This window comes from Channa argus, chromosome 16 (assembly GCF_033026475.1).
Source record: "Channa argus isolate prfri chromosome 16, Channa argus male v1.0, whole genome shotgun sequence".
Taxonomy (NCBI): Eukaryota; Metazoa; Chordata; class Actinopteri; order Anabantiformes; family Channidae; genus Channa; species Channa argus.
Window position 1 is genome coordinate 17667842 of NC_090212.1, and position 25915 is coordinate 17693756.

At 39.6% G+C, this 25915-nt stretch overlaps 1 protein-coding gene across 1 annotated transcript; it reads right to left on the reverse strand.

Annotated features, from left to right (window-relative positions):
* Positions 1-618: 618 nt before the first annotated feature.
* On the reverse strand, positions 619-6984 carry tmx1 (thioredoxin-related transmembrane protein 1). Its single transcript, XM_067480095.1, has 8 exons — positions 6745-6984; positions 6283-6398; positions 5569-5614; positions 4324-4452; positions 3847-3892; positions 3302-3403; positions 3145-3211; positions 619-3045 (listed from the first exon to the last, which is right to left on the reverse strand). Exons 1-8 carry the CDS (start codon positions 6945-6947, stop codon positions 2810-2812), a joined length of 945 nt encoding a protein of 314 aa, XP_067336196.1. The 5' UTR covers positions 6948-6984; the 3' UTR covers positions 619-2809.
* Between the last annotated feature and the right edge of the window lie 18931 nt (positions 6985-25915).

Below are 25915 nucleotides of genomic sequence, written 5' to 3' on the forward strand. Positions count from 1 at the left end.
TGAAAGTATTTTCATTTAATGTTCTGCAGTAACTCAACACAATAATATATTGGAGCATGACTTGGTTTTATTATTAGAGACTGTTGACAATTTTTGTGTTGGTTATTTTGTGATAGGTGCCTTCTTTCTCTGAAGTGTTTTACTCAACAAGAAACTTCCACACCAGTTGGTTTCCAAGGTTACACAGCTGGTAAATGGAGATTAGTGCAGCAACAAACTAAACCAGTACAAGGAGGAGGCTATTCAGGGGGACCACCAAGACCCCTAGGACTCCCCTGAAGGAGTTACAAGCTTCAGCAGCTGCGTTTTTTTATCTGTATGCTTATTTTCAGTTTTATATATTTTATTTACATGACTTTGAAGACGTTTTTCACTTTAACTAGATCACGTAATAACATAAAAAATTAAAAGGTGGCAACTTCCAAGGGCGGTGATTCTTTCCCAAACCCAATGTATTATTATTATTATTATTATTATTCCATTTTCAGTTCAACTTTTTTCCACCCGTGAGCCATTGTACGATTTCCTTTGTGAATCACTTATCAAATATAAATACTAGACGTTCTTACTCCCATCAGTTAACTATAAGAAGCAACACAAGCAGAAAAACTGAGACCATTATTTCTTAACCCTTTATTCAGGGAAATATTCAAACAATAAGAAATACTGCAGGTTCAGAGTAAAGTGTGAATGCTACAAGCCATAACTAATTGTTGGGTAAAATGAAAAGGTTTTATTCATCAGCAAAATACATAATGATTTGGAATAAAAATAAAAAAAACTGCTTTAAAATCAAATAAGCCTAAAAAAGACACAAAACATTGGTGGTACACACGCACTCCTTTTGCTTTACGAGAGGGAAATGAAAATAGGCTGTGTTTGTGGGTGGCACTGCTTTCTTAATTTTAATTATGGATTCAAACTCAAAAGTTCACGTTAGATTTGACACTTTGAAAGACAGGACCTTCCCATGGATAAAAGCAGTTGAACAGGATTACAGTTCGTTGCATTCTCCCTCCTTCTGTCAACCAGACTGCATTATTCTAAGTCCATGCAGCAGGACTGATTTCTGGAGATCCTAAATCGGTCCTGTCTGTAACTGCAGTACAACATCTGTTGACAAGCCAACAGCACATCTGGGTTTTTAAAGCCAACAATAATTAGGAAATCTGAAGTAAAGAATGGGACATGAAACAATACAAAATGATATACACAGGGACAAAGTATTTACAGAATAACATTCACCTTCTGATTGGAGGGAAAATACTTTTTTTTTTTAATAGTCAGCTTGTTCTGGCCTCCTGCAAACCATCAACAGTGCAGCTCAGTTAAGGTCACTGTTCTGTAGTGATTGCTGAGCAAAAGATGGCTGCTAGAAGGGTCCCTGCCCCCACCAAAAACCACAAATCGTAGGAACCTGTACAATGAACGACAGTGAGGCGAACAAATGGGTTGAGATCTCATGCATCAAGTTAAAGATTTCCATGATTTCAAACACTACGTTTAATATGATAGATGGTCGTTTTGTTTAGCAGCAACCACTGTCACACTCTGTAGTATTCCTGGATCCGCCACTTACCCGCCAGAGATAACCCACCTACACACACACACTCCCACATACCTACACACACAAAAGTCAGAGAAATAAAAAGGCAAACTCTACATGTAATCTAGCACTAGCTTTTTTAATTTAATCCCACCGATGTCCTGTTTTACAGTTCAAGGCTTTAATCGCGTTACATGTCCAGTACATGAATCTGCTCCATCTTCTTCACTTCTACTGAAGCCCAAACAATGTTGAGTGTGCCTTTCTTTAAATGAGGAGAAAGATAGTGACGTGAGAAGTTGTAATTCTAGCTTTTTTTGTTATCATCCAGATCAGTCAGTAATGAGATGTAATGTGACTGTGCCTTTACTGTCCAACTGTATTAAAGCTGTTTTAAGTTATTGCTAATGCAAACTGAAGATTTTGCTCAAATTAAAACCATTGCAAACGTGGTGCATTTATTGTGGAACATCCACAGGAAACAATGCATCTGTCAATAAGGTCAGCTTACTTACTATGATTAATAAAATTAAATCCAAAAACCACCGCAATGTTTTTTTTTTTTTTCCAGTTCAAATTTTTACCTAACAAACATAACACTTGTTGGTTTGGCTGCTCAGACTCACAAATTTCTCTTCTGTTGTATATTTGACAAAGTAGCTGCTCTTGTTTAACTATGGGCAAAAAAAAAATTCAAGTATAAAATTTTTCTTCTTCTCTTAATTGTTCACTACATGTCTAATGGGGTGTGAACACGGTTCAGTGTTTTATAAAACATATGCAAAATAAAATAATGTGTCGGATGCATTAACTGAAGAGATAACATAAACCTCAAATGCAAGCCTGGGAGAATATTTCAGATAAAAACATTTAACGAACAAATCAAATAAAAAAATGCATAGCATAGACAACGTTACAAATCCAGCTCTACAGCACGTCATACCTAAACGTCCGCCAGGCGATTTGTTTCCACAAGTGAAAACGGCTGTCAAAAAGTTTTTTTTTTTTGCTTTTTCCAGGTGGAGCCCGCTGCTCGGGTGGGGGGAGCGGTGGCGAGAGTCTAAAGCACTCCTGTTTAAAATGAGGCATGGAGAAGAAAAGAAGTGAGGTGTCGCTGGGGCCCGGAGAAGGGGATGTTATGGGGGAGGTTTAGGGCTCTCTGCTGTAAACACTGCTGCTCAGGACCAAGGCTTCTCGGACTCATCTGACTCCACGGCAATCTTCTCTAAGGAGTAGGGACGACGTGACAGTCCGGGTGATGCTCTAAGTGTCCTCCTCTTCCTCATGGCTGGTCACCACTCGCTTCCTCAGAGCTTCATCAGAAAAAACCTGTCCCTTTGGTTCCGGGCGGCCCTCTGGGGACCCTCTTCTCCTACTCAAGACCTCATTCCGGTCTTCATCTTCCTCTTCCTCCTCTTCATCATCGTCTTCTTCGCCATCAGCCTCTTGCTCATCGTCTTGTTGCTTGATCAACCTCGCCTGCTCCATTGACTGTTTCTCTGCAGAGTCACACAACATCGGTCAGTGGCTTTATTCGTGTTATGCAAGAAAATGTCTGAGGCCGATAAGGTCAGTAATTAGTCTAATCTGAAACTTACTCTGGTAATAATCAGGGGAAGAAAATCGCCGTGAGGGCAAGACAAAATCTGCAATGAACACCAGCAGCTGCAAAAGCACCACAACAGTTAACATTAACTCACAGTTATTGCCCTTTATCTATTTAAAACATTGGTTCAATGCACCACAAATACTCACCAGCCCGAGTGCAAGGCCAGAGAACAGAGTGACCAAACCAAAGATAACATATGATCCCCAGACTGGAATCCCCAGATACTCTGTCATGTAATTATGACAACGCTGAAAAAGAAAAACCACGTCCTTCGGTTCATTTAAGTAAGTATTAATCAAACGTTTTAATTATTTTTAAATGTAGTTTTATGCCTCTTTTGCTGGATTTTGCTGACATTAAGACAAATACAGACCAACGCCAGCCTTTTAAAGAGCAGGGGTGTAGCCAGGTCTGTATTTAACGGTCAATAACCAAATTAGAAAACTGAGCTATTAGCAACCATCAATTTCAACAGCTGTGTGGTTTCTGAAAGTTTAGCTTTCTGTCCTACAGTATTGATTGTGTTTGCTGCATGAGGTTCAGTTACAGTTTCCTTTGTGTCTACTCCTCTATGCTGTCAAAGTAAAAGTTTATTGTAGAATGGAGGGTAAAGAAAATAAGTAAATACCTTCCTGTATATAATAAATCTATGTTGACAGTGTGCGCTTGCAATACTGAAATCCTCACTTACCCGGATAAACATGGAGAGCTTGAACAAAGCAGACATCGCATTCATTCTGCCGACAGAGGAGGAAACAACAATTTAACAGGGATTTGTCAAAGTGCAACATCACTACAAAGCCTGAAGACCAAAAAAAAAGGACGAGGTGGCGTTTGTGATTCTGATTTTTACCCGACACTAAAAATAGAGCTGACATGGCAGCTTTCTGATGTTATTTTCTCTTTCAAAGCTATGAGGCGCCACTGTGATGCAGTATTACTGGACCGATTCCTAAAGGAGAACAATTAATTTTATGCTCTTACTCCCTATTTTAAACAGAAAAAACAATGGGTTTTGGGTTATATCAAACTGAAACTGCCAAACCTTCTTTTGCATTATTGAAATACTATACGGCATATTTAAAAAAAGGATTTGTTGCCCAGACCTATATGTCATAGTTAACACAGCTAAGAAGAAATACAGAACTAGCAAAAGCTTTAAACTCACAAAAATGAAGATGGCCCAAACCACGATGACACTGGCTCTACTGCCTTCCATTTTTGCTCATCGACAAAGCTGAGGAAGTCATCTTTAGTGCGAGCTCCCTGGTACTTCCGGAAGACACCATCTTTACAACTGAAACACACACAGATAAAACAGTGAGTGTCCGTTTCTTTGAAAAGATCTCACGGATTGACATGCATTAAAAAAAAAAAAAAAAAAAAGCATTTATCTGCTCCAAGTGTGACAGTGACAGTTGAGTAAGGGCCTGCAGGATAAGAACGCAACATGGGCGACACACCAAAATATAAAATATACACACTCTCTCTTCAATGAAGTGTTTAATTTGTGTATGTTTGCAAACTATCTAACTTATGACAAAATATGCATTTTGCTAAATTTGAAATTACACCCAGAAGATTGTATTCAATAGATTCTTTAGATTCTTAAAGAAGCTTTCGCCTTAACATGTTTGGTTTTTTTCACAGTGAACTTTATATCAAGAAACAAACTGGTCATCAGAATATGTTACTGCATATTCTGTTGTTACAACAGATGTTTACACACAGATAAGCACTTGAGTTTCTGACATATGAGTGATGTTTTTAACACTAAGTAAGACTGGTCTTGGCTGCGGGAAGTGCTAGAATAGAGCTGAAAATTTGTGAAAAGATCTATATTATAACTAAGAGGCAAATCTTCCATTGATAAACTTTTTTTTTTTAAACTAGCAAGCTTTGCAGTTTTATCGTGTTTTCTATCAGCATATATAACTGCTTTATCTGTGAAGATTGACTTTCTCCAGACATCTGGATAAAGTACATTGGGTCATAGTGAGATATGATGGTGGTTTTTCACAATGTCTTCACATTTTACTTGTATTTGTCACTTAAAATCGTCTCAAATTACATTGCTTTCTTACAACATCAGGTAATTTCACAAAACCAAAAGTGAAGTAATGAAATCTTTTGTTTTGTCTGTCCAACAACTTAAAACCTATTAAAAAAAGAAAATATATATATATATATATATATATATATATATATATATATATATATATATATATATTACAGAACAACTACTAATCGTCCTTATTGTTGCATCTCTAAGTCACATACAAAACAGAGATTAAAGTGTAGACATTCTAAACTAAGTAACACCAACAAGATTATTTAGTATGAAGACATCACCGTGTCCTAAATAGTGAGTGACATACATGAAAGAGGAAGCAATAAAAAGCCGCCAACTTACTGGTAAATGGTAGGAAGTGAAGTGATGATGAATCGTCCGCTGAGACCTTAAAGAGGGTGGAGAAAAGTGCTGTCAGTGTGCAGGGAGGACATTTTGAGAACGAGCTAAACTGAAAGGAATTTCAGACAGAGTTGGCAGACAGGCTAAATTCATTAGTGGCAGCAGCTTCGCTAAACCACTGGTATTTGATACACAGCTGAAAACACCACCACAGAACCGTAGCCTCGTTATTAAAGCTTATGTAGTTCTTTAAACTTCCAAATGGTTTCAGTTGTTAGGCTGTGAGTTGTTCCAAATCCAATCATCAACACTGCAAGATCATAAATACATCGGGTGCACAGGCCTGCAATAGCATGTCCCCTAACAAGGTGTACAATGTTCAGATGTGCTGAGTAAGGAGGAGTAGGCTGTGGCTCCTGGATTGTTATCACAGTACAATATTTAGTCTAGTCATAGCAGAAGTGAGGCAGATACAATATGAGAAGAGCCCCTCATAACTTTAAGTTTTAGAATCAGAGGGTTGACCTCATTTAACCCCTTATTTCCGTCCTGCAGTTTGGTTTGGTAAAGCTTGCAAAGGGGCCCTGTCTGCAGGTCTTGATATTTACTGTTTTACCCTGCTGTTTAGCACAGCATGGAGCTCTTGCGCTGGCACTGTAGCTCGGGTTTGTTGTTAAACGGAGGAGAAACGGTGGTGTTGACAATCGGGCCTACCGGGTTGTTCTGTCACGTCCACCTTGGCGATGTTGACACCCATGTCCTCCCCCCAGTCTGCAAACTCCTTCCACACCGGCTGCAGCTGCTGGCATGCTGGACACCAGGGTGCGTAGCTGGGAGAGGGGGACAAGAAGTTTCACAAGTTTAGCCTCGGATACACAATGCACAATGTAAATACACACTGAACACGAGCTGAAGTGCAGTTAGCATCTTGTTGACTTCTTAGCAAACTGCTCGGTGGCTAAGCTCGTTATCTAAAATGGCAGCTGTTAGCATAGCAAGCTGTGCATTCCAACAACTTGTCTGGGCTTTCTGAGACAGACAAGATGATAATGAGATAAAACGAAAAGAGAATCTACGGTTAACAATAAATCTACCCGGATATGGAAGATTATTCCCTATTTATGCCAACTTAAAACAACCAACTGACAAGCTAGCCGGTTAGCCATTAACACTGACAATTCAATCATCCACTCTCCGGTCAGAATTTCCTCCCAGCTTCCATCCGTCACTTCTTTCAGGCTGTCGGGTTTGGCCGAAACTGGCTCCGACGTTAAACACACGCCAAGAAATAAGTACAATATCCATGAGCGGTGTCTTGTTGGCCCTTTGGAAGAAAACATTGGGAAGCTTCTGCTGCTGCTCGCTCGCAAACACGCCATGACTGCTGCGCTGGAGACTTCCGCTGTGAACCTAAACGTCCGAGTCACGTGGTTGTTGTTTTTTTTTTTAAATCTGAGGAGAGGATGTGAAAGTCTGCATAAAATAATAATACAAAAACTTTTAAGACAGAGATTATAACAGAAGGGTGTTGCGGAATAGCAGCATAGACCGCGTTTTCTACTCCTTTTGCTCAAGGGGTGCTATTCATTCTCACGTCCAGCAGGTGGCGCCAATGCCCCTAGAATTACTTAGCGTTTATGATCTGAGAATTTTTAGTTTTTGCATCAATTACATACAATATGTTTTTGAATGGACTTGAAGGTGAAGTCCAATGTGGTTAGTTTGACACTATCCCAAGTAGTGCCAGACACTTACTGTACGTGCCCTGTTGAAGTATTGCAAATACCTCACATTCTTCTTCAGGTATTTAGAACGTGCTAAATTGTATTCAGATGTATTTTAAGAATATTTTGCTAATTTATTTAAAACAAAAAATAAATGTCTAATTAAAAAAAACATTCAGACCCTTAATTTAGTCCTTTGTAGAACTCCATTTGGCAGAAATGTCCTGATTGTTAGCAAGTTGATAAACCAGCAACTCTCTCAACCACACACATATGACATGTGTAATTTAACTAAATCCTTTAAAGTTATAGGGTTATAATTTCTCAGTTGTTAGGTTGAAACTGTCAGAATTTTTAAAATTAATGAGGTGGCCAAAATATTAGTTTCTTTATATTAGTTCTTTATGGTTTTTCATGTTTTGTTAGCATACTGTAATATCGAGAGATGCATAATGATAAATACAGTATATTCATGAATTCAGAGAAGAATGTATGGAAAGGTCAAATATCAAACCAAGCACAACCTTATGTGGCATAAAGGTTTCTTCTGCATTCCACTTCTGCTACTCATCTTGGGTTCTGTCAAATTTATTTGGCCCCATATTGTGGGGTCGGGTACAGCACAAGAAGTTGAATGGAAACACCTTCTTCCTAAAGGGAATTCAGAAAAATATCTCGGTTTGCCCAATGTTTCTTTTGGTCACTGTCAAATCAAAGACTATAAACATTTCTCAGCATGTAAAGATTTCACTCGGAGTGATTCTTCACAGTGTGTGAAGTTATCATTGGGAACCTGCAGGCAGATTGCAATGGTAGCCAGTTATCAGTGCACCTCACGCACTAAAAACTAAAAATACCCTGTAGATGACATCCTTTTGTGCCCCTACCATCGCACCCTTTCTCCCGCCATCAGCTCTGCTCCACTTACAGCACATTATGAACTTCCTTCCGGCTCAGCAGTCATCTGCACATCTCTTTAACGTGATGGGGGGAAAAAAGTCGGGGGTTTTAATATTGCTTTGTGTTATTCTTTCAAACGCGATTATTGTGCTCTGCAGCAGCAATGCTGTGGCTTTTTCTCACTTTTTATAACATTTTGGTTCGTCAAACAAGTACAAAACAAAAATATTACAAAGTTTACTAAATAAACTGCCATTCACAGTCCCGGATGAATTTTACATCTGTAATACTTCAACTTTTCATCAGATTTTTCATGCTGCTAACTAGTCTTTCTTTCAAAGTGCATTTCCTTGTATCATGTTAATCTAAAAGCCTGTGATAAGATGTTGCTCCCACACACACACTAAACCACAGACGATTTTTCAAAATTTATACTTAATGTGTAATAAACTGTTGATAGCTGGCCAGAGACTCATTGTTGCCATGGTTACTGCTCTTCTACTGTAGCCTGTGGATGCAGTTTCAGTCATTTCTGTGGCTGCAGTTTCATCTTCTGCCTTTTCTTTGTTCATACAGTAGATAATTAAAGGTGCTATAATTTAATAATAATAAGAATAATTCTTAACTATACATTTTAGCAGCTTTCGGTTCATTGTTTTGTTTTTTTGGCCTTCAGCTTTCTTACCGTTCTCATTTTTTTTTGACATAACATGCAGCATTTTTTCAGTGTACTTGTAAAGTCCACATGCACACAAAAGTCAGACCTAAGAAAAACAATTCTGAAATTCTGACAGCTGGAGCATTTTCAAAATCCGATTCGGTTGCTTTTATCTTGTGACAAAAAGATCAGATTTGTGCCTCTTCAGCATCTAATGTGAGTCTAGCCTCAGCAGCTAAAGGGTTAAAAACATATTTCCCCTCAAACTATTCTCTCTGCAAGGAAGAATGTACATTTAATGGTTTCCACAGATCTGTTGTAGTGACAATATAATCGCTGGATGGACAGTATGATATTATGGTGTAAGTATTTATGTTCTCTGTGACATTTTACTGATACATTCAGTATTAACAGATTTACCAAACATGTGAATGACCAACAGTGAATCATTATATTAATAGAAAACAATCACATTTCCTTTAAAGCATACATGCTGTTGCAATTAGTTGAATATCGACATTGCACTTACATTTGACAGATCGCAAGCAGCAAGACTCAAAATGAGTGATAATGTATTTAATGTATTTGCGGAAATATTATATAAGACACAACCCCTTAGCATTTAAGCGAAGACAAAGTGAAAACTGGAGATGGAAGTACTCCACACAAAGATGTGGGAATGTTTGTCTAGTGTTAATGTAGCAAACCCAACACAAGATGTTTAGCAAAATAAGTCCAAAAAAGGAGGCCAGTGGAATGAGTCAATTTTCCATGTGGAGTTCTGCTTGGTGTGCGGCTGAAACTGGGACAATGCAAAGACAAAATTACAGCAAAATACAATCCATAATGATGATTATTGTGGCAGCACGAAGCAGAGCAAAGATCTTTACAGCAGCACCAAAAAACAGCTCCATTGTTGCTTATCAGGCTTCACATCATCACAATCCCAGCAAGTGTTTTACATCAGCAGCAAATGGTAACACACCTGTTGTGAGGCCTCACAGTGCAGCAGCAGCAGCAGCAGCAGCAGCAGCAGCAGCTTTTTCTTTCTAAATTCAGCACTGATTCACATTTTGAGCATTGAAACAATTTACTGTGGATTGTTGTTGTGTGGTCTGCCACCTTCAATGGCAACAACAAATGGGAAGATGTTCTACAGTTGTACAGTCTGTTGTACTAAATTCTAATTAAATAAATATTAACAGAGAAATGTGACAGCGTATGATCATCACTCTGTACATGTGGGTGGTTGTGTTCATGTGAGCTGCAGAAGAGAGCAAACAGTGACTCACTGAAGGAAACACGTGGAATATGATGAAATGATGAAATCCAAAGGTGAATAAAGGGCCATGTGTAGTCAGGTAGGTACTTCAGTTCATTTAGTTTCATTAAGGGACAAGATAATGCTGATCCACGCTCACGCCAGCAAAGCTAATTTCAATTGTATTTGTGCCATAAATTTGACTTTTATCTCTGTAAAGATGCTCTATACAAACATAGATTAGCATTACCATTAAAACCCGGTTGACTAAAGTTCCTCAACATGATTTCAACACTTCTGATCTGCTGAAAAGTAAAAAACATGCTAAAACACTCTACAATTCCAATTTTTTTTCCATAATACACTTAATTGACCCATTTGATCGTTACAGATTCATCTTTGTACTTTCAATTTTTACCAAGCGCGTATTTAAACAGCAGAGGTGAAGCAAAACACCTTCACAACGGATCTGAATGTTATGTGAAAACATAAAGGAAGCATTACGTTTGTACTATAAGGTGCTTCTAAATGCACGTTCGCAGCACCTTAGGTTACAATTTCTGATGTGATATGTATTTTTTTATATGCTTTGTCACATCAGTGGGAGGAACTAAAAGTTATCTCTGCATGGATGTGAAGGCCATCAGTGGGCAATGCATTTTAAATGCTACAGCATTGTCATGCAGCACTCAGAGGCGGTTGGCATCCATGTGACAGCTGACAGATTCCAGTAATTTCTCGGTTTTGAGAGTGATGAGTAAGAAGTGGCACAGCGTGGGAGAGCGTGGGAGAAGTACAGTGTACTCCAGCCATGGCCGAGCCCCTCAAACTGAGGCTGCATCACACAGTGTGTATCAGAGTTTCTGGGTATTCCACTTCTTTCTGTTCCCGAATCTCAAACTCATCCATATTTAAATGTCAATTCAGCAGTGATGCATAGCCGGGCTGAAGCTTCAGCACTGCCCCCGTCTGTTTCGCTTTATCTAAACCCACATCTACATTAAGCCAGCTAAACTATGAAACACTGTTTCCTGCAAAATGATGAGCACGCCAGATAATTTACTGTATCACATCTTTGCACCAAACTCCCGCCACAATAAAATTCCCAAACGGCAAACGGACTCTTACTGTACCCAGAGTGTAGCAGGGATACTGAAGTGGTAGCATCAGTATTTGTTGTGAGCCCTCTTTTAAACAGTGCTGTGTCAGCAGCATCATTGGGATGAGAAGCTGGTTCTCAGTGGACCAGTGAGGAGGACAAGATATACCTGAGCACTAGAAAGCTTAGCGTGGCAATTATAGCAGCTGTTCCAGGATCCCCGTCAACATCTGGAGCCAGTGGTGCGGTCCTAATTAAGTGTAAAAATTCCTATTTTGCCGGTGTACCCTCATACATCTTACTGATTCTCACACTGAGGACTTACTGCTGTTCAGACTTTCCCGAGGGATTCGCCAAAAACTGCTCCAACATTAGAAGCTTCCGGCCTTCTGACTACACTCCTGCTGTTTCTGTAACATGCATCATCATAACATCTTTGAGTTTACTGTGGATAACTAAATGCGATATTAATTAGGTGACAATGTCTTGTCTTGTAGGAGCAACCAGATGTTGATTAATGCATTTTAAAGCAGTGATTTATTTGCAGTATTTTGCAGCAGTTGCAGCCTCGAAACCTGGACTTTTACAGGTGTTTAAAACCAGCGTGAGCTTGAAATTTAGGTGTTTTCCATATATGATGAAAATCTCTGCTGTGATTTCTTCTATTTTTACTGCTATTAGTGCTATTAGTGAGCGTGTAGCACATGAGCTGGGTGAAATCATAAGAATCAGTTTGCTACTACGGAGTTCAATTCAAATCTACAGTAATTGGTATCGTTAGAGAAGCAACTCTTGCTTGGTTCATACAAATTAGAAATCACACTACATTCCCAAACAGCATTGGTAATTCTGCAGCATGATGCCTGTTTTGTGTTTGAGAAATCTCAGTACAAACAGTATCTGCAATTTTCAGCTCGGCCGCCTGCAGAAGTGACAGTGTGTCAAGTTGTTGAACCTTCTGGCCACTGATTAATGAGACTCTCTCCTCCCACAGCCCACAGTGCTCTTAGAGGTGCCACTGAGTTGTGATTTGTATTCGCCTGAATGAATGTTTCTGGATGTGGTTCATTTGAAGTTGCATTAATTCGTCTTCTCTGACAGGCACGTAGATAGGCACTAATACTGTATAACCAAATCAAATGCTCAAATGCAGCAAAATTTAACATGCATCAATGGCAACTTTGTTAATCATTTAAAACAGAGTCATGATGAAAAAGTAATGGCACTGTTTGCAATTTTCCGGTTTCCTGCACAATTTGGTCGTGAAATGTGATTTGATCTTTACCACAGTCACAAATATCAACAAACAGAATATTTCTAAGCTGATAAAACACAGAGTCATGGTCTTCCGTGTCTTTATTTACCACTACAGTTAAACCTACAACGGGATTTAGGAAGAAGTATTGGCAGTGTTTTATTAAGTTGAACCTCTGTTGGCAGCAATAACCTCAAGAGACATAATAGGCTGCGAATTAGACCTGCACAACTTCCAGTTACTTCAGAGAATTTTCCAACACGGTTCCTTACAGAACAGTTTCAGGCGTGGACAGCTCTCTTGAGTTCATTCCACAGACTGTGATGTCAGGATCAGTGTCCTGCTGCACCACCCAACTTCTTCTGCGCTTTAGCTTGCAGATAGCCACCCGGACCTTGTGCCTGTTCACTGTTTTTTGCACAATGTTGACTCATGAACAGAGATGATAACTTTCCAGCTTTGATTGTAGGTCTTCTGATCGTTTTTGCAAGGCATGTCTTCCATCAGCTGATGCTGCTTGTTAATAGCACGCTGACACTGTCTGCATGTTATTATAAGTCAACGTGGTTCTAACCACACCTTCATTCTCTTTTCATTGACTGGACTCAAGGTTTACCAACACCTGACTCCAGGTGATGTTTAGTGACATCAGAAGTATCATCTTCACCAATGATCTCATTACTTTTCTCATCATCACTTTTCATGTTTAATAGGTTTCTGCATAAAGACAAGAAATATTATTATTAACTTTATGTATTTAGATATGTAATAGATAATCACATCTTTCCAGTTGAGAAAGATTCATAATAATAGATATTAATAATATGAGGCCTGTGCTTTAGTTCTTGACTATCAGACAGGCTCAAGTGTCAGAGTTGACTGACCTGTCATCGTCGAAATGTGTTCATTTGAAAAGATTAGTATTTTACTAATAACTAATAGTATTTTTAACACCTCATGTGTTTGACCACTTGTAATACGAAGGAGCAATAATATCATGTGTATTACCACGTGTAATGTGCGTGAGTACAGGACACACACACGTGAATGCAGATTCACAGATGACACAAGTCTCAGCCAATGGTTTCTCACTAATCCAGTGATCAACAGGTGGCAGTAACAGTCAACAAACACACAAATGCACCACGAAAGACGGGAAAGAAGAAGACGTGTGACGATGGGAGCTTAAAAATAAAAACAAAAAAGGCTTTGCAAATTTGAGGAAGTTTCTTAGACATCAAGGAAACACACTGTGCACAGAAAACGTCACTAGGCAACATTCACACTACTAGGTAATGAAACTTTCCAATCTTTCCTCATACCTGAAAAAAAAAATCTCTTTTTAGTGACTTATTGCTGACCGTTAATCTACGGCGAAAGCATGGGGACAGTAAAAAAGTGATGTATGACCATGAATTCAGGAGTTAAAGAACCATACAGATGGTGAATGCTCCTGTGCAATATTTGATAAATAAATTTATATTAGCCTGTCAGCTTCTCCAGCAAAGACAAAGATGGAAAATCCATCTACAGGGAGCAATATAATGTTTTACACCACAGAAATTGAATTTTGGCCAAAGTGATACAGTGCTACAGCTGAACAGGTCAGTGTTTGAGCCCCTAATTGGTTTAGCTTAATCCGACTGGAAGCCTCCTCACATGCATCTGCCTCATGATGGAGAATGCAAGTTACTGTACATGCAGTGTTTGACTTGTTTTCACACACATCATCCGTGTGAATCACCTGTAGGCACTTATCTGATTAATCCCTTTTCGATACATGGCCATACATGAGTAATCGCGTGTTCACGTGTGTGTTTGTTTGGTGAGGCTCTGCAATGAGGGACTCTCTGAGTTTATCGCTGCAGTGCTCTGACGTTTATGGGCAGTGAAGTGTCTATGTCGCAGTGTGGCGTGCAAGGGAAAGGAAATGCAGGGGAGCAGTGACGCACTCAGGGGCATAAGGAGGAAGAGGGTGTGCTTTTAAAACTGGATCAGTCGGACAGTGGATCAGTGGGTCGCGGTGGGCCGTGGATTTTGCTGAGCTTGCATCCCAGCGCCCTGACTCATGACAGGTCTACACTCTTCCGACTTAAGAATCCTAATGTTTAGAGAAACTGTATGACTTCCACTAAATATCTGTAGGTCATACAATTATTGTTTCCAAACTGACTCGGTGTGTCAGTTCCTCATGGACTGACGTGCCAGAGCGAAGGAATCTTTACTCTGCTATATCTGATGTGCCATCAAAGAGCCTGAAACCCCTCTGATCCTTTGTTTTCCGTCTTCCAAATACAATCTTATTGTGTCTCTCTTCTTGCTCTTCTGAGATAGTGTAGAGCCCATTGCATAATGCTCACAGAAATGTCCAGCGGGGGAGAAAAAGAGGCCAATGATATTTAAATGAGAATAGCAGTGTGAAAACCTGCAGCAGTGTCTGTTCTCTTTATGAAAAACAGACATTTTGTTTGCATTTTCTGTTTGGTTTTTGCGCAGCAGCCACACTCACTTCAGTGGAGTTATGCACGCTGTAGATTAGTTCAGGATCATTTGTGGTTAATAGTGTGCATCCTGGGATGCCTCTTTATGGGTCTCCCTTCTGTAAATGTGTCAGGCAGCAGCAGGGGAAAGCCAGCTCTTCTGGTCCCTCTAATTGGATTTGCACGTGTGGAAGAAGGACTGGATTCATGTAGAACAACAGACTTTATTCTAATCATTCTGCACAGTTCGTCCCATTGTTTGACATTTTCAGGTCCGTGACTTCCCAGGGAGCTGGAGCAGAAGCAAAAGTGCAGACAAGAATAAGGCTAATCATGATGATAAACAGGATAGAAACACAGACACGGTGCTTTGAACAAACTGCTGCTTGAAGGGAAAACAACACAGATGCTAGTGGTTCACGATCAATATTTAACAATGCAGCACTGACATTTGTAATATGTACAGACACTCGTTTCCCATGGTGTTGTCTCCGTGTACTCAATATACTCCTTCCCACAAAAGTGCAGACAGGCTGTAGTTTTAGGGCGTTTAAATACATGGATGAATATTGCAATGGCTCTATGTCAGCACATTCGCTAGTTTACCACTTCAGTCCAAACTGAAATATTTGAATTCTTATGACTTCTTCTGACTTCTTTAAGACTTTACTGATCACCTGACTTTTCCTACTAACAGCTGTGGTAATGGGTGGTTATTCTAAACAATGCCTAACTTCCAAATTGTTAGCTAACCAAAACAAGCAAAACATTTTTAAAATGTTGCAAGATGTTTATAAAACTTTCCAGTGGCTCTCACAGACTTTCTCTGGACCCCCCGAAACTTTCTCATCATTTAGCCTAAAAGACGACAGACCTCCATTTTGGCTCCAGGCATCCACCTGCTCTTGTGGATATACAGTGGATATCAGCGGCTTCTACAAGCTGGCCAATCAGAGGATTGGAGGTGGGAGGGGCCTTAAAGCGACAGGCGCTAAACCATCTATGACATGGAGATGTGTAAATTTTACAAAATTACTCATGTTCCAACAACATGTGACCTAATAACTTTGGTGCCCTTAATTAATTTGTTACAGATGTTTTCATCAGCTTAAATTTTTAAGTCGCCCAATCCATTTGGTCCATATCTGCAAAAGTAATATCGTTGTTTATTGCTGATGTGCAAATGATCTTATGATAACGATAATGACGATAACCTTTTTGAACAGGCCTAGAGTACCTGCATCAGTCAGACAACAGGGTTTCTTCCTAGTTAACTTCCACTTTTTTTCAACAGGAACAGAAGCCACGGCACCATGAAGCCGTGGCACATGCAAATATTGCATCTTGCATACTGTATGCGCAGCCTTAATTTATGACACTGTGCACAACAGATGTTCCAACTCAACACAAATTATGCGAGGACAGTATTTTTTTGTACACATAGTTAACAGCATATACTTTGACCTTTAGCCTCGGCCATAGCTATAGACTCATTCGTTATGTTTTGCCCAGTTTCTGCTTTGACAAACATTTTTGTGTTTTTCCAGAACACAGTAGCTTTTTAACAGCTCCATGCTGCTAAAAATATCATCATCATCAACATTATGTTCATCATGAGAAACTCAAAAACATAAAGCTTGCACTGTAACAGGTAAACCGCTTTATTTAGTGTTTGTTTTTGGTTGCAATGCTGCTTCCTTCCCTGTCTTATCGTGTGATACTGCAGTGAAGACTGCTGTCTTCCTCAGTACTCTGTGTTCCCCTCAGGAGGACAGAGCACCAAATAGCCCCTCATCTGCCCCCACTCTGTACCTGAACATTCGCTCGGATTTAGAAACAGGGACGATTGCAACGGCAAATCTGTTCTCTCTGTTTGTTTTGTATTATTTGTGACTCAGTAAGGATGAATCACCTGCATGGCGCCTCCCCGCCTTCACCCAAACTTCAGCTCAAATGCATTAACACTCAGAGTTCTGAGGAATCCATTACCATCCGCACATTGCTCACATTAACGTCAACACTCCTATGTGGGGCTCTGAAGGCGAAGGCAAGAGGTGCTGAACATGCGCGACACTGAAAGCAGTGAAACAAATAGCGTCCTCTGGCATCTCATTTGCTGCTAACGGTGAGACATATGAATCACACGTTTCGTGGTCTGTTGATCTGCTGAGACATAATGGAGCTGACACACCCACTCAGAAACAGATGTTGCTTTGTACTGTGTTGTCCATTGTTGATGTGTGTGTGCACGGGTGTAAGACTACTGTGTATGTTCTCCACGGGCTTTTCGTCCGTTGACTTAAGTGCACTGTTGCTCCTACAGTCTGGAGGGCCCGGTTATTTGACCAGTCTGACATTTATATCCGAAATTGAATTAGTGGATGATAGCTCCCTGATCCTGCAGTGACTCAGACGGTTCACACAGTATTATACTGCACATTCATTCCCATTTCTGTGAATGTGCCATTGTTAGGCAGTCTGATCATTTTTACTGCACTCCTGGAAAAATTAAAACATATAAATACACTCGGCTTTGGTACTTTTGAAGCTTTTCACTTGAATAATTTCTGTTGATGTTACTGTGATTTTTCTATTCTACATTTCTTTTGTGTGTTTATGGTTGTGTTGCATCGTTTTTGATGACCATCATAGTCCTTTTGGGTCATTTTATGTTCACTGTGTGCCTCATTTGCCCCCTTCTTTCTCTTTCTAGTCATTGTGTGTCTTTGTGCAGTCACTTTGTGTCTTTTTGTCGTCCTGTTCGTCTATAGAAGTTTTATGTGTCTTTGTGATCCTTCTTGTCATCATTTTGTGTATCTTTATGGTCTTTTCGGTTATTATGTGTCGCTGTAGTTTTGTGTCATTACTGCCTCTGTGTTCAATCGGTGACTCGTTGTAGTACGTTACATCTCTTTGTCATCGTTCTGTGTCTCTTCGCAGTCATTTCGTGTGTGTGCGTGACTTCATACTTTCACAAGGAGAATGTTGGCAGTCACCTCGATAAGAGGCCTCTGACATTTTCTGACTACTTTTAAATGATGTCTTCAGACCACTGTGCTGTCACTGATTGGCAAACGCAGACGCAACAACTTACGCTGGTTGTACTCCCTGCAGGTCTGTGTTACTAAAATACCATCAATCCTACTCATATTCACTATAAACAGAAACAAACTGTTACATAAGGTGGTTTCCCTTGTTTCATAGAATGCCCAATGCCCATGTAAGTACAATCATTCATGACTCAGTGACAGATGATGCTCACCCAGGCCTCTGCTGGTGTCTTAGAGGGAGGGAGGACTGTCGGAAGCAGTGGGAGGACACAGGGTGCACAAAATATTAGGAAACAGCCTGAATAACAAGAGGTGGGAAGCACACAATAGCGCATCATCCACAGACACACACCCACTCAGACACACATTCTTAAAAACCCTTAAAAATATATATTTATGTTATGAAGCTCCTGCCTTACGGAAAAATATTAGTATGTCCTTTGCAAAATTGACAAAAAGAAGAAATTTTTTTATAATGTGACCTACAAGATTTGTGCCTCCCAGACGATTGAGCATATACACTGCTGTCCTATTAAGTAACTCATTTATACCTGAAGCTGCTGCATTGAACTAACTGTCTGGAGCTCTTCCTCTGCCTGAAACGTCTCCACCCACTTTTTCAGCCACTGGCTTTGTGGAAGAAATTGTGGATTGTACATTTGTTTTTCTTCTTAGACCTTTTAGAAAAATTCTAAAAAATAAAGACTTCAATTTTCTAAAATGAGCTGACCAGCTTCCATAAGCGTATATATATAGAACAATTCAGCCATAATCCATGAACACCAAAGCAGACCCACTTTCCAGACACTAAGTCAAAAGTCAAAAACACCCAAGAAACATTTGTCTTGCACTTAACGTGATTTACGTGCTCACAAGACCTAATGCTCAGCAAGAAAAGTGTAATTCAGCCATTAAATCTTGACCCTTCATGGTGATTCATTCCGCAAGGCCAATGCCCAGACTTGACTGTCGCTTTGTGGAGGTGGTGTTCACCATCATGCCTTTTATTGCTCCCCGCTGGTGCTGAGATGGGGGGAGGCAACACAGAGCAAGCCAACAGATCAATGGCCACAAAATGAACCTCTCCTCATCGAGTGCCTATGGGAAGCCAAGTCTCAATGTCAGGAAGGAGAGAGAGATTTCCAGGGTGACCTGGGTGGGGCTGGATGGGAATTACAGAAGGAAACAAAGAAACAATAAGAAAGAGAGGCTATACTGAGAAATGAATTATATCAGCAGTAGCTATAAGTCTATAAAGATGGAAATATTATTTTGTATCTTAAACCAAACATTTAGTAGTAATTTTACTTTGAATTCTACAGTTTTACAGATTTGTTGTTATTTTTCAGTTTGACATGAAGGCTTGAGTCTCCAGAGGAGATATCAGACATCTGTGATCCTCCCACCGGTTAATGTTTTTTGGTTTTTATTGAAATGTTTCAACAACGGTAGTAGAAATGAAATGCGATACATTTTCAGTGAAAATTTGGTTAAGGTTTTTGTTCTCGCCCTGGAAAATGTGTAGTAATATAACAATTTTGTTTATTAGACAAACCCTGCATAACAACTTCTCAGCTGTGTGTTTGGTCGTAATAAGCAAACTAAGGGGCTGGTTTAGATGTGCCATGCATCATAGAGATAGATTCCCATTTAAAATGGAGATACCGGCGCACAGTTTGGTCTCTTTAGAAAGACATTCAGTGTTAGTGATCAAAAGGAATTATGAAAGGTAGTTGTAGTTGTGAAATATGTCACAATATGTAAGTAAGTGTGACTGAATTGGCTTTAGAAATCTTCAGAACACCATAACACACAGACATCTCCTGTCTGACATATGGGCTGAGAGTAAACCCTCCCAGTACACAGATCAAAAGTACAGTTATTGCATAATTTCTCAAAAGATATGAGAGTCATTTTAAAGACATCCTGAAATCATCTAAGAAAATATGTCGAAAACAAATCGGGCAACAAAAGCCGGTGCACCAAAAGCAATTTGATAAGACCAGGAAATGCTTCAAAGTTCAGTCCAGTAAAATTGCCTCCTCTATGATAGAATAAAATGGCTTGTGTTTTCTTCCTCTGGGAAAGTAAAGACAGAGGGGAGTTATATTTCACTGGCTGGTTTAAAATGCTTTTCATATTTGAAAAACTTGTTTAATAGGTTTAAATAATTTGGCTTCAAGCTGTATCAAATGTGCCTTTTCTCTCTGTTTTTCAAAATTGCTTAAGGAGTTCCCAAGCTTTTTGTCCACTTATGGATACCATCAAACTTTCACTGGATCAGAATTTATTTTTCTCCTCTTCTACAGAAGCACAACAGACCAACTCTTCATCATACAACCCCAGTTCAAAAGCCATCATCTAAAACAGAATGCAATGATCTGCAAATCTCACCAACCCATATTTTATTCGCAATAGAACATAAAGAACACATCAGATGTTGAACCAGACATTTTACCATTTCGTGGAAAATATCAGATCATTTTGATTTTGATGGCAGAGTTGATAAGGATTGCAAATCATTGCATTCTGTTTTTACTTGCGTTTTCATATCCACCCAACTTTGTTCGGAATTGGGGTTGTAAGTTGCAGTTTTGATGCTCTATATTTCTGCACCTGTTCAGGTTTCACTAAATCACAGATAAACAAACTAGTCCTCAGGCTAGTAACCAAATCTGCGGTAATAAGAGCTGATTCCATTAGTGGCGAGTCACTGCAGGATGCTGGAAGGGGGGTTGGGAGAGGGAACGAATGTGGAGATGGAGGCTTTTTGAAGAACACTGCAACTGCGGTTTGAGGGTTTATTCATCTAGATGCTGGAAGTTCAGTCACACATTGACCAGCACCAACACCCAATACTGAAAAGCCTTGATACATTGTTAAAAAAAACAACTAAAATTTTCCAATAAATCACAATCACAGTTATGCTTTGTGGCTACATACCACAGAAACACATTCAAAGACAGGTCACTATTTTCCATTCTGTGCTCAGCTCACTAGAGTCCCCGCATGTGCAACACAAGAACCAGGTTTAGTAGCAAATCCCCGACCCATTTAGAAGTGAAAAAAATAAAATAAAATCATTAGGCTATAAATTGCAGCACAGATTCCCTGCAGAGCCAGGACAATTTGCACAGGAGATGTGATCCTGCACGTGGAGGCCTTTCCGTACTCACATGTCTCTTCAGGCTGCCCGAGCTTGCATTGAAATGATGGTCACACCTTCTCTGGTGTTTCTCGCCATTAACCGTGCAGCAGTGTGTCACCAATTGATTGTTTTGTAGAAATTCACAGTAGCTCTGACCTTCAGCCCTTTTATAGGAGGACTGTGTGCAGCAAGAGAGATATAACCAGCCAGCTCCTGATGGAGCACTTCAGTGTATTTCAGCTACAGTTTCAGCTGCTTTGGCCTTTGTATTTTTTGGACATCTGGCACAGAGAGGAAACAAAGCCGATCCAAGCCAGTGGCTAAGAAACACATAATTATGGCATTCCTCACAATAGCTCATGAGCCGCACAGAACTGCAATATTTGAACACAGCAAGCAAAAGGATGACCAGGCAGAAACACCATTTTTTCCATTACACTCAGTGGATCATTCAGTAAAGCTGCATGTCCTGACAGTGGGTGTTGATAATGTGTTTTACTGTTCTCCAACATGTGAACCAGATACTTCAATCCACTGTATGGTCCCTGATTTTCCTTTTATTTAATTTGCATCAGAGCAGTGAACTGAAAAGAATGAAGTGCTGGAATCCGAATAATCGTCTGTAAAAACTCAGGTGTTTGCTTCACTTCACAAACTATATTATAATTATGTAGATTCTTTATTTTGGTTACATGCTGGTTAGATCACATCGCTTCATTTCACAGTGTTTGCTCTTTCAAACTGCAGCAACAAATACCAGTTCTTTCAGTTTTTCCTGATTTAAACATTTGACATGATAGTCTCTTTAAAATAAAGCAGATCTTTAGCCTGGTTGAAAATGCTCATGTCATGTAGCTTTTTGTTTTCCAACAAATCACGTTTCAAAAACCCTAATGACAAGTATATTAAGTAATATTTACTCTCCTTCCTTTCCCACTTCTAGTTCATCAATCAAAAGGCCACAATTACTCTTTAACAACCTCAGAAAAACCATCAATGTTGCATATTGACTTTACGAATAAAAGCCATAAATACGGAACAATACATCATTTCTAGTTTCACCCTGAAGGCCTTGTTTTCAAGTACTGCATCAGGAAAATACTTTTTTCAGGTTATTGTGAAGGGCACAGATGGAGCTGAATCCATAAACATGAGTTCATTTGAGGTTGTAGACGATGCTGCATTGCTCTGAGATGTCAGTGACATTGTGCTCTTGTCACCCAAGGTGTCCGTTCTGCTACAGAGAACGGTAATAGCACATGGTGATAATGTGAGAACTCTTGCATAAGGAACAGTTACCGGAGCTGAATGTTCATGAGTTTGACTTACAAGATTCTGGAGGTTAGATAAAACCATTGTCAGATGCAAAAGACCTGTATCAGCCTGGTATCTGCAGGGATTAGTCCATACTGGATGAGTTTGCATGTGATGATTCACATTCACTGCCATTGTTCAGTGCTAAAATAGGAAGTGGTGTCATATATATAGGGACAGATGTGAACCGCTGGTTTCACAGTTTTAATCTCGAATTTGTGAACGTTTACAGTCAAGAAAAACTATGAGGTTTTTCAAAACCTGAAAATCACTTTTGTGCCTAAACCCAACCAGAGAACTGTCAGATAATATATTTGAGGTGACTTGTTAAGCTTTTGGAACTTGTTCTAGAGGTCATGGATGATTTATGTACTTAGCGTGCCACTTCCACACACAGATATTGCAGAAAGTGAGAATATCATGGACATGATCACTAATAATACCAGAGGTTTTTGCAAAATGGTCCAATATTGATGTTCTTGTCTGGTGTAATGTTCTTTCCAATACGCCTGCTTTCACGATGAACTCAAAAATAGATTTGCACTTTGGCAACTGATTAACAAGGACTAAGAAATGCAGAGGCTGAATGTTTGTTATTGATTGACATTTCTAAACTACAGTGTACTTAGCTTGCACTAATGGAAACCTGTCTTTGGACAGATATAACGTGTTACTTGTGTCAGTGCTGCTAAAGTGGTGAATGAAAGTGAAGACCACAGATTTAATTTCGTGCAATTTTAATTTGAGTGTATTAATTTGGAAACTCGATGACCACTGCTGGTGTGTCTCGTTTCTTGAGTGTAGCCCTCAGACGTCCCCTTAGCTGCCTGAACATTATAGTATTTACGCACAGTCACAGAGAGGAACCAAGTGTTTTAGTTGCACCCTGGACTTTCTTGGACTAAGCCCTGACATCAACTTCGTGCAAAACCTTTGGGATGACCTGGAATGCAGGTTGCTGGCCAGTGTTGGACTTTACTGATGCTCTTGAAGCTGAATTGGCTGCAGTCGTGTTCTCTTTCCTCCGGTCCTACGGGTGCATTTAAATGTAGTAATTGAAATGATGCTGAAACTGTGTCTACACAACTTAGAGGTCGAAAAGAGACTCAGATGTGTAAACATCTGTTGAACTACCATTCAACATCCATTCTGACCCTTTTTTTGCGGGTTTTCTGAAAACAATGCTCAATTCTACTTTTTTGTCTTTAACTGGAAACAAAAGACATTTAAATCGCATTTGTACTGTAATTTTGGACCCAGTAACTCTCCATTCTGCCACATTATAGTAACTTTGTCCTTTAAAGAAAAATAAAAGCACAGCTTTTCTTAAGCTAAAGTTCAGCAACAAAGACAGCTTTTATCTCTATCTTGACAATGTGACTGGCGTGTCCCATGGAGATTCGTCTACAGTCTGAGCTGTGAACATTATAAAGCTCACGCAGTCTGTGTGTTTGTTTACACAGATGGCTGATTCCTCTGGAGCTGCAATGTGAATCTGTAATAAGAAGAGTTAATCCCTTATCGATTGAGGGGCAGACTCCAAAGAGTTACATGAGCTCTGACCAGGAGGACTTAACTGTGGGCTAAATACCACTTTAATTTACATTGGGTATTTTGCTTTCTCTGATGTGTAAGACATTAAGGTGAGTATTGAGGTGTTGCGACAAACTGTTGCACTAATGAGCTGTTCAAGAGCAGATGTAAAGCTAATGTCCTTTTTTTTATTAGTAATTTGTGATTTCCCCCTGAAATGGGATGTGAAGATGCACAATGCAGGTAAAGATCAACCAAGTTTGAGTCAATACAAGCGGCAGTTTAAATCCAAAGCAAAAACTGATTTGTTTACTGGACCATAATAGGCAAATTATTTTAGTCAAATCCTGCCAGGCCCAGCATGCATGCAGTAAATCTGATGTTCTGCACTGGAAAAGTTTTGAGCGTCTGAGCCATAACAAAAGTACATGAGCACAAGTGTAAGGAGTTATTGAACATGTGTTCACCTTCCATTAACTGTGATGCCGTTATTGACCTGTGACCTGTGCATATCTTTTATTTCCACTTTGAAAACTCTCCCCATTCCCTGTCAGCTGTTTTGTCTCTTTCCATCTGGGCTTATGGTGTGTTTGACTTTGTGTTGCATTACGCTTCACTTTCTACACATTCATACCCTTAACACATCATGAATTACACTTCTTTAATGTATATTCATTGAAATAAATCACTAGTTAAGAAGTCATGTGTGTTCATATCCCCCTTGGCTGGGTTGTGACACCACCACCTCTACAAATGTATCCCTTCTAAACTTTTCAAGTGAAACTAAAGCGATCACATTCGGATAATAATTTTGTTTGTCAAGTTCAGGCGTATTCACTGTTTTACAGCTGTTAGTTTTGTTCTGATTGTCTGTGGGACAAAAAAGGCTTTTTGTGCCAGTGTGTGTGATGTGGTCAACACAGAGGGGGTAGTAATACACCTACGCTTGTTGACAACCCGGAGCTGCCTTGCTTTGAGCCTGTGCCCATCAAGAGGACATTTGACAAACAGGTCGGTTTGAGACAGCGTGTTTAACCAACTAATGGAGCTAGAATGATCAGCTGGCTCACCACAGATATTATATTCAAGTTAAAGGCAGGTTACAGCTTTCACTTCTGTCCCCAACTAACAATGAGGCTGCTTCTGTTTCATCTGTTGCTGAAAATCTTTTTTAAAAACACTTTTATCTTTACAAGCTGGATTAAGTGCCGGACTTAGCAACAGCATTTATTATAAGATACTCTAGAATTTGATAGGATATGTTCATGGGGGGTGTCGGAATCCATGAGGTAAAATTCATCATGTTCCATATTCACTAGCTTCCAGACGAACTCTCTATAGACGACTGCATGTTGGACATGTTGGAAAAGTTATCCAGACATTAATGTTATGTATAGAAGGTATGTAAAGTTTGTTTATGTCTTTCGCTTTTGTCCATGTCCAACAGGACAAGGGTGTGTAGGAAGTAAAAAAATGGCACTTTAACATGTACAATGAGGTAAATATGTCTGTAGATATACTGTTTTAGTTTAGTTTTAGAAAGAGTTTAAATAAGAAAAGTTGTCAATTATCCTTAAGTTTGACTGTGCTTGCTGATACTGTTGAATATTCACAGTACATTTAATTACGTTTATTTGAGCCATAAAATTCTAACTGTACACATTAGAAGCAATTTATGGGGCGGCAGCGGCTCAGTTGGTAAAGTGGCCACCCACTGACCACATGTCAAAGTGTCCCTGGGCAAGACACCGAACCCCAAACTGCCCAATCCCTTTTCCAGGAAGGGCATCTGGTGTCAACATGCAGTCCAGTGTTCTGCTGAACTTATGGGATAAGCTGAAAGACAAAAAAATAAATAAATAAAAATAGCACATACGAAGCAATAGTTTTTTCTTTAACATGAATTTATTTGTAGTACTGCCACA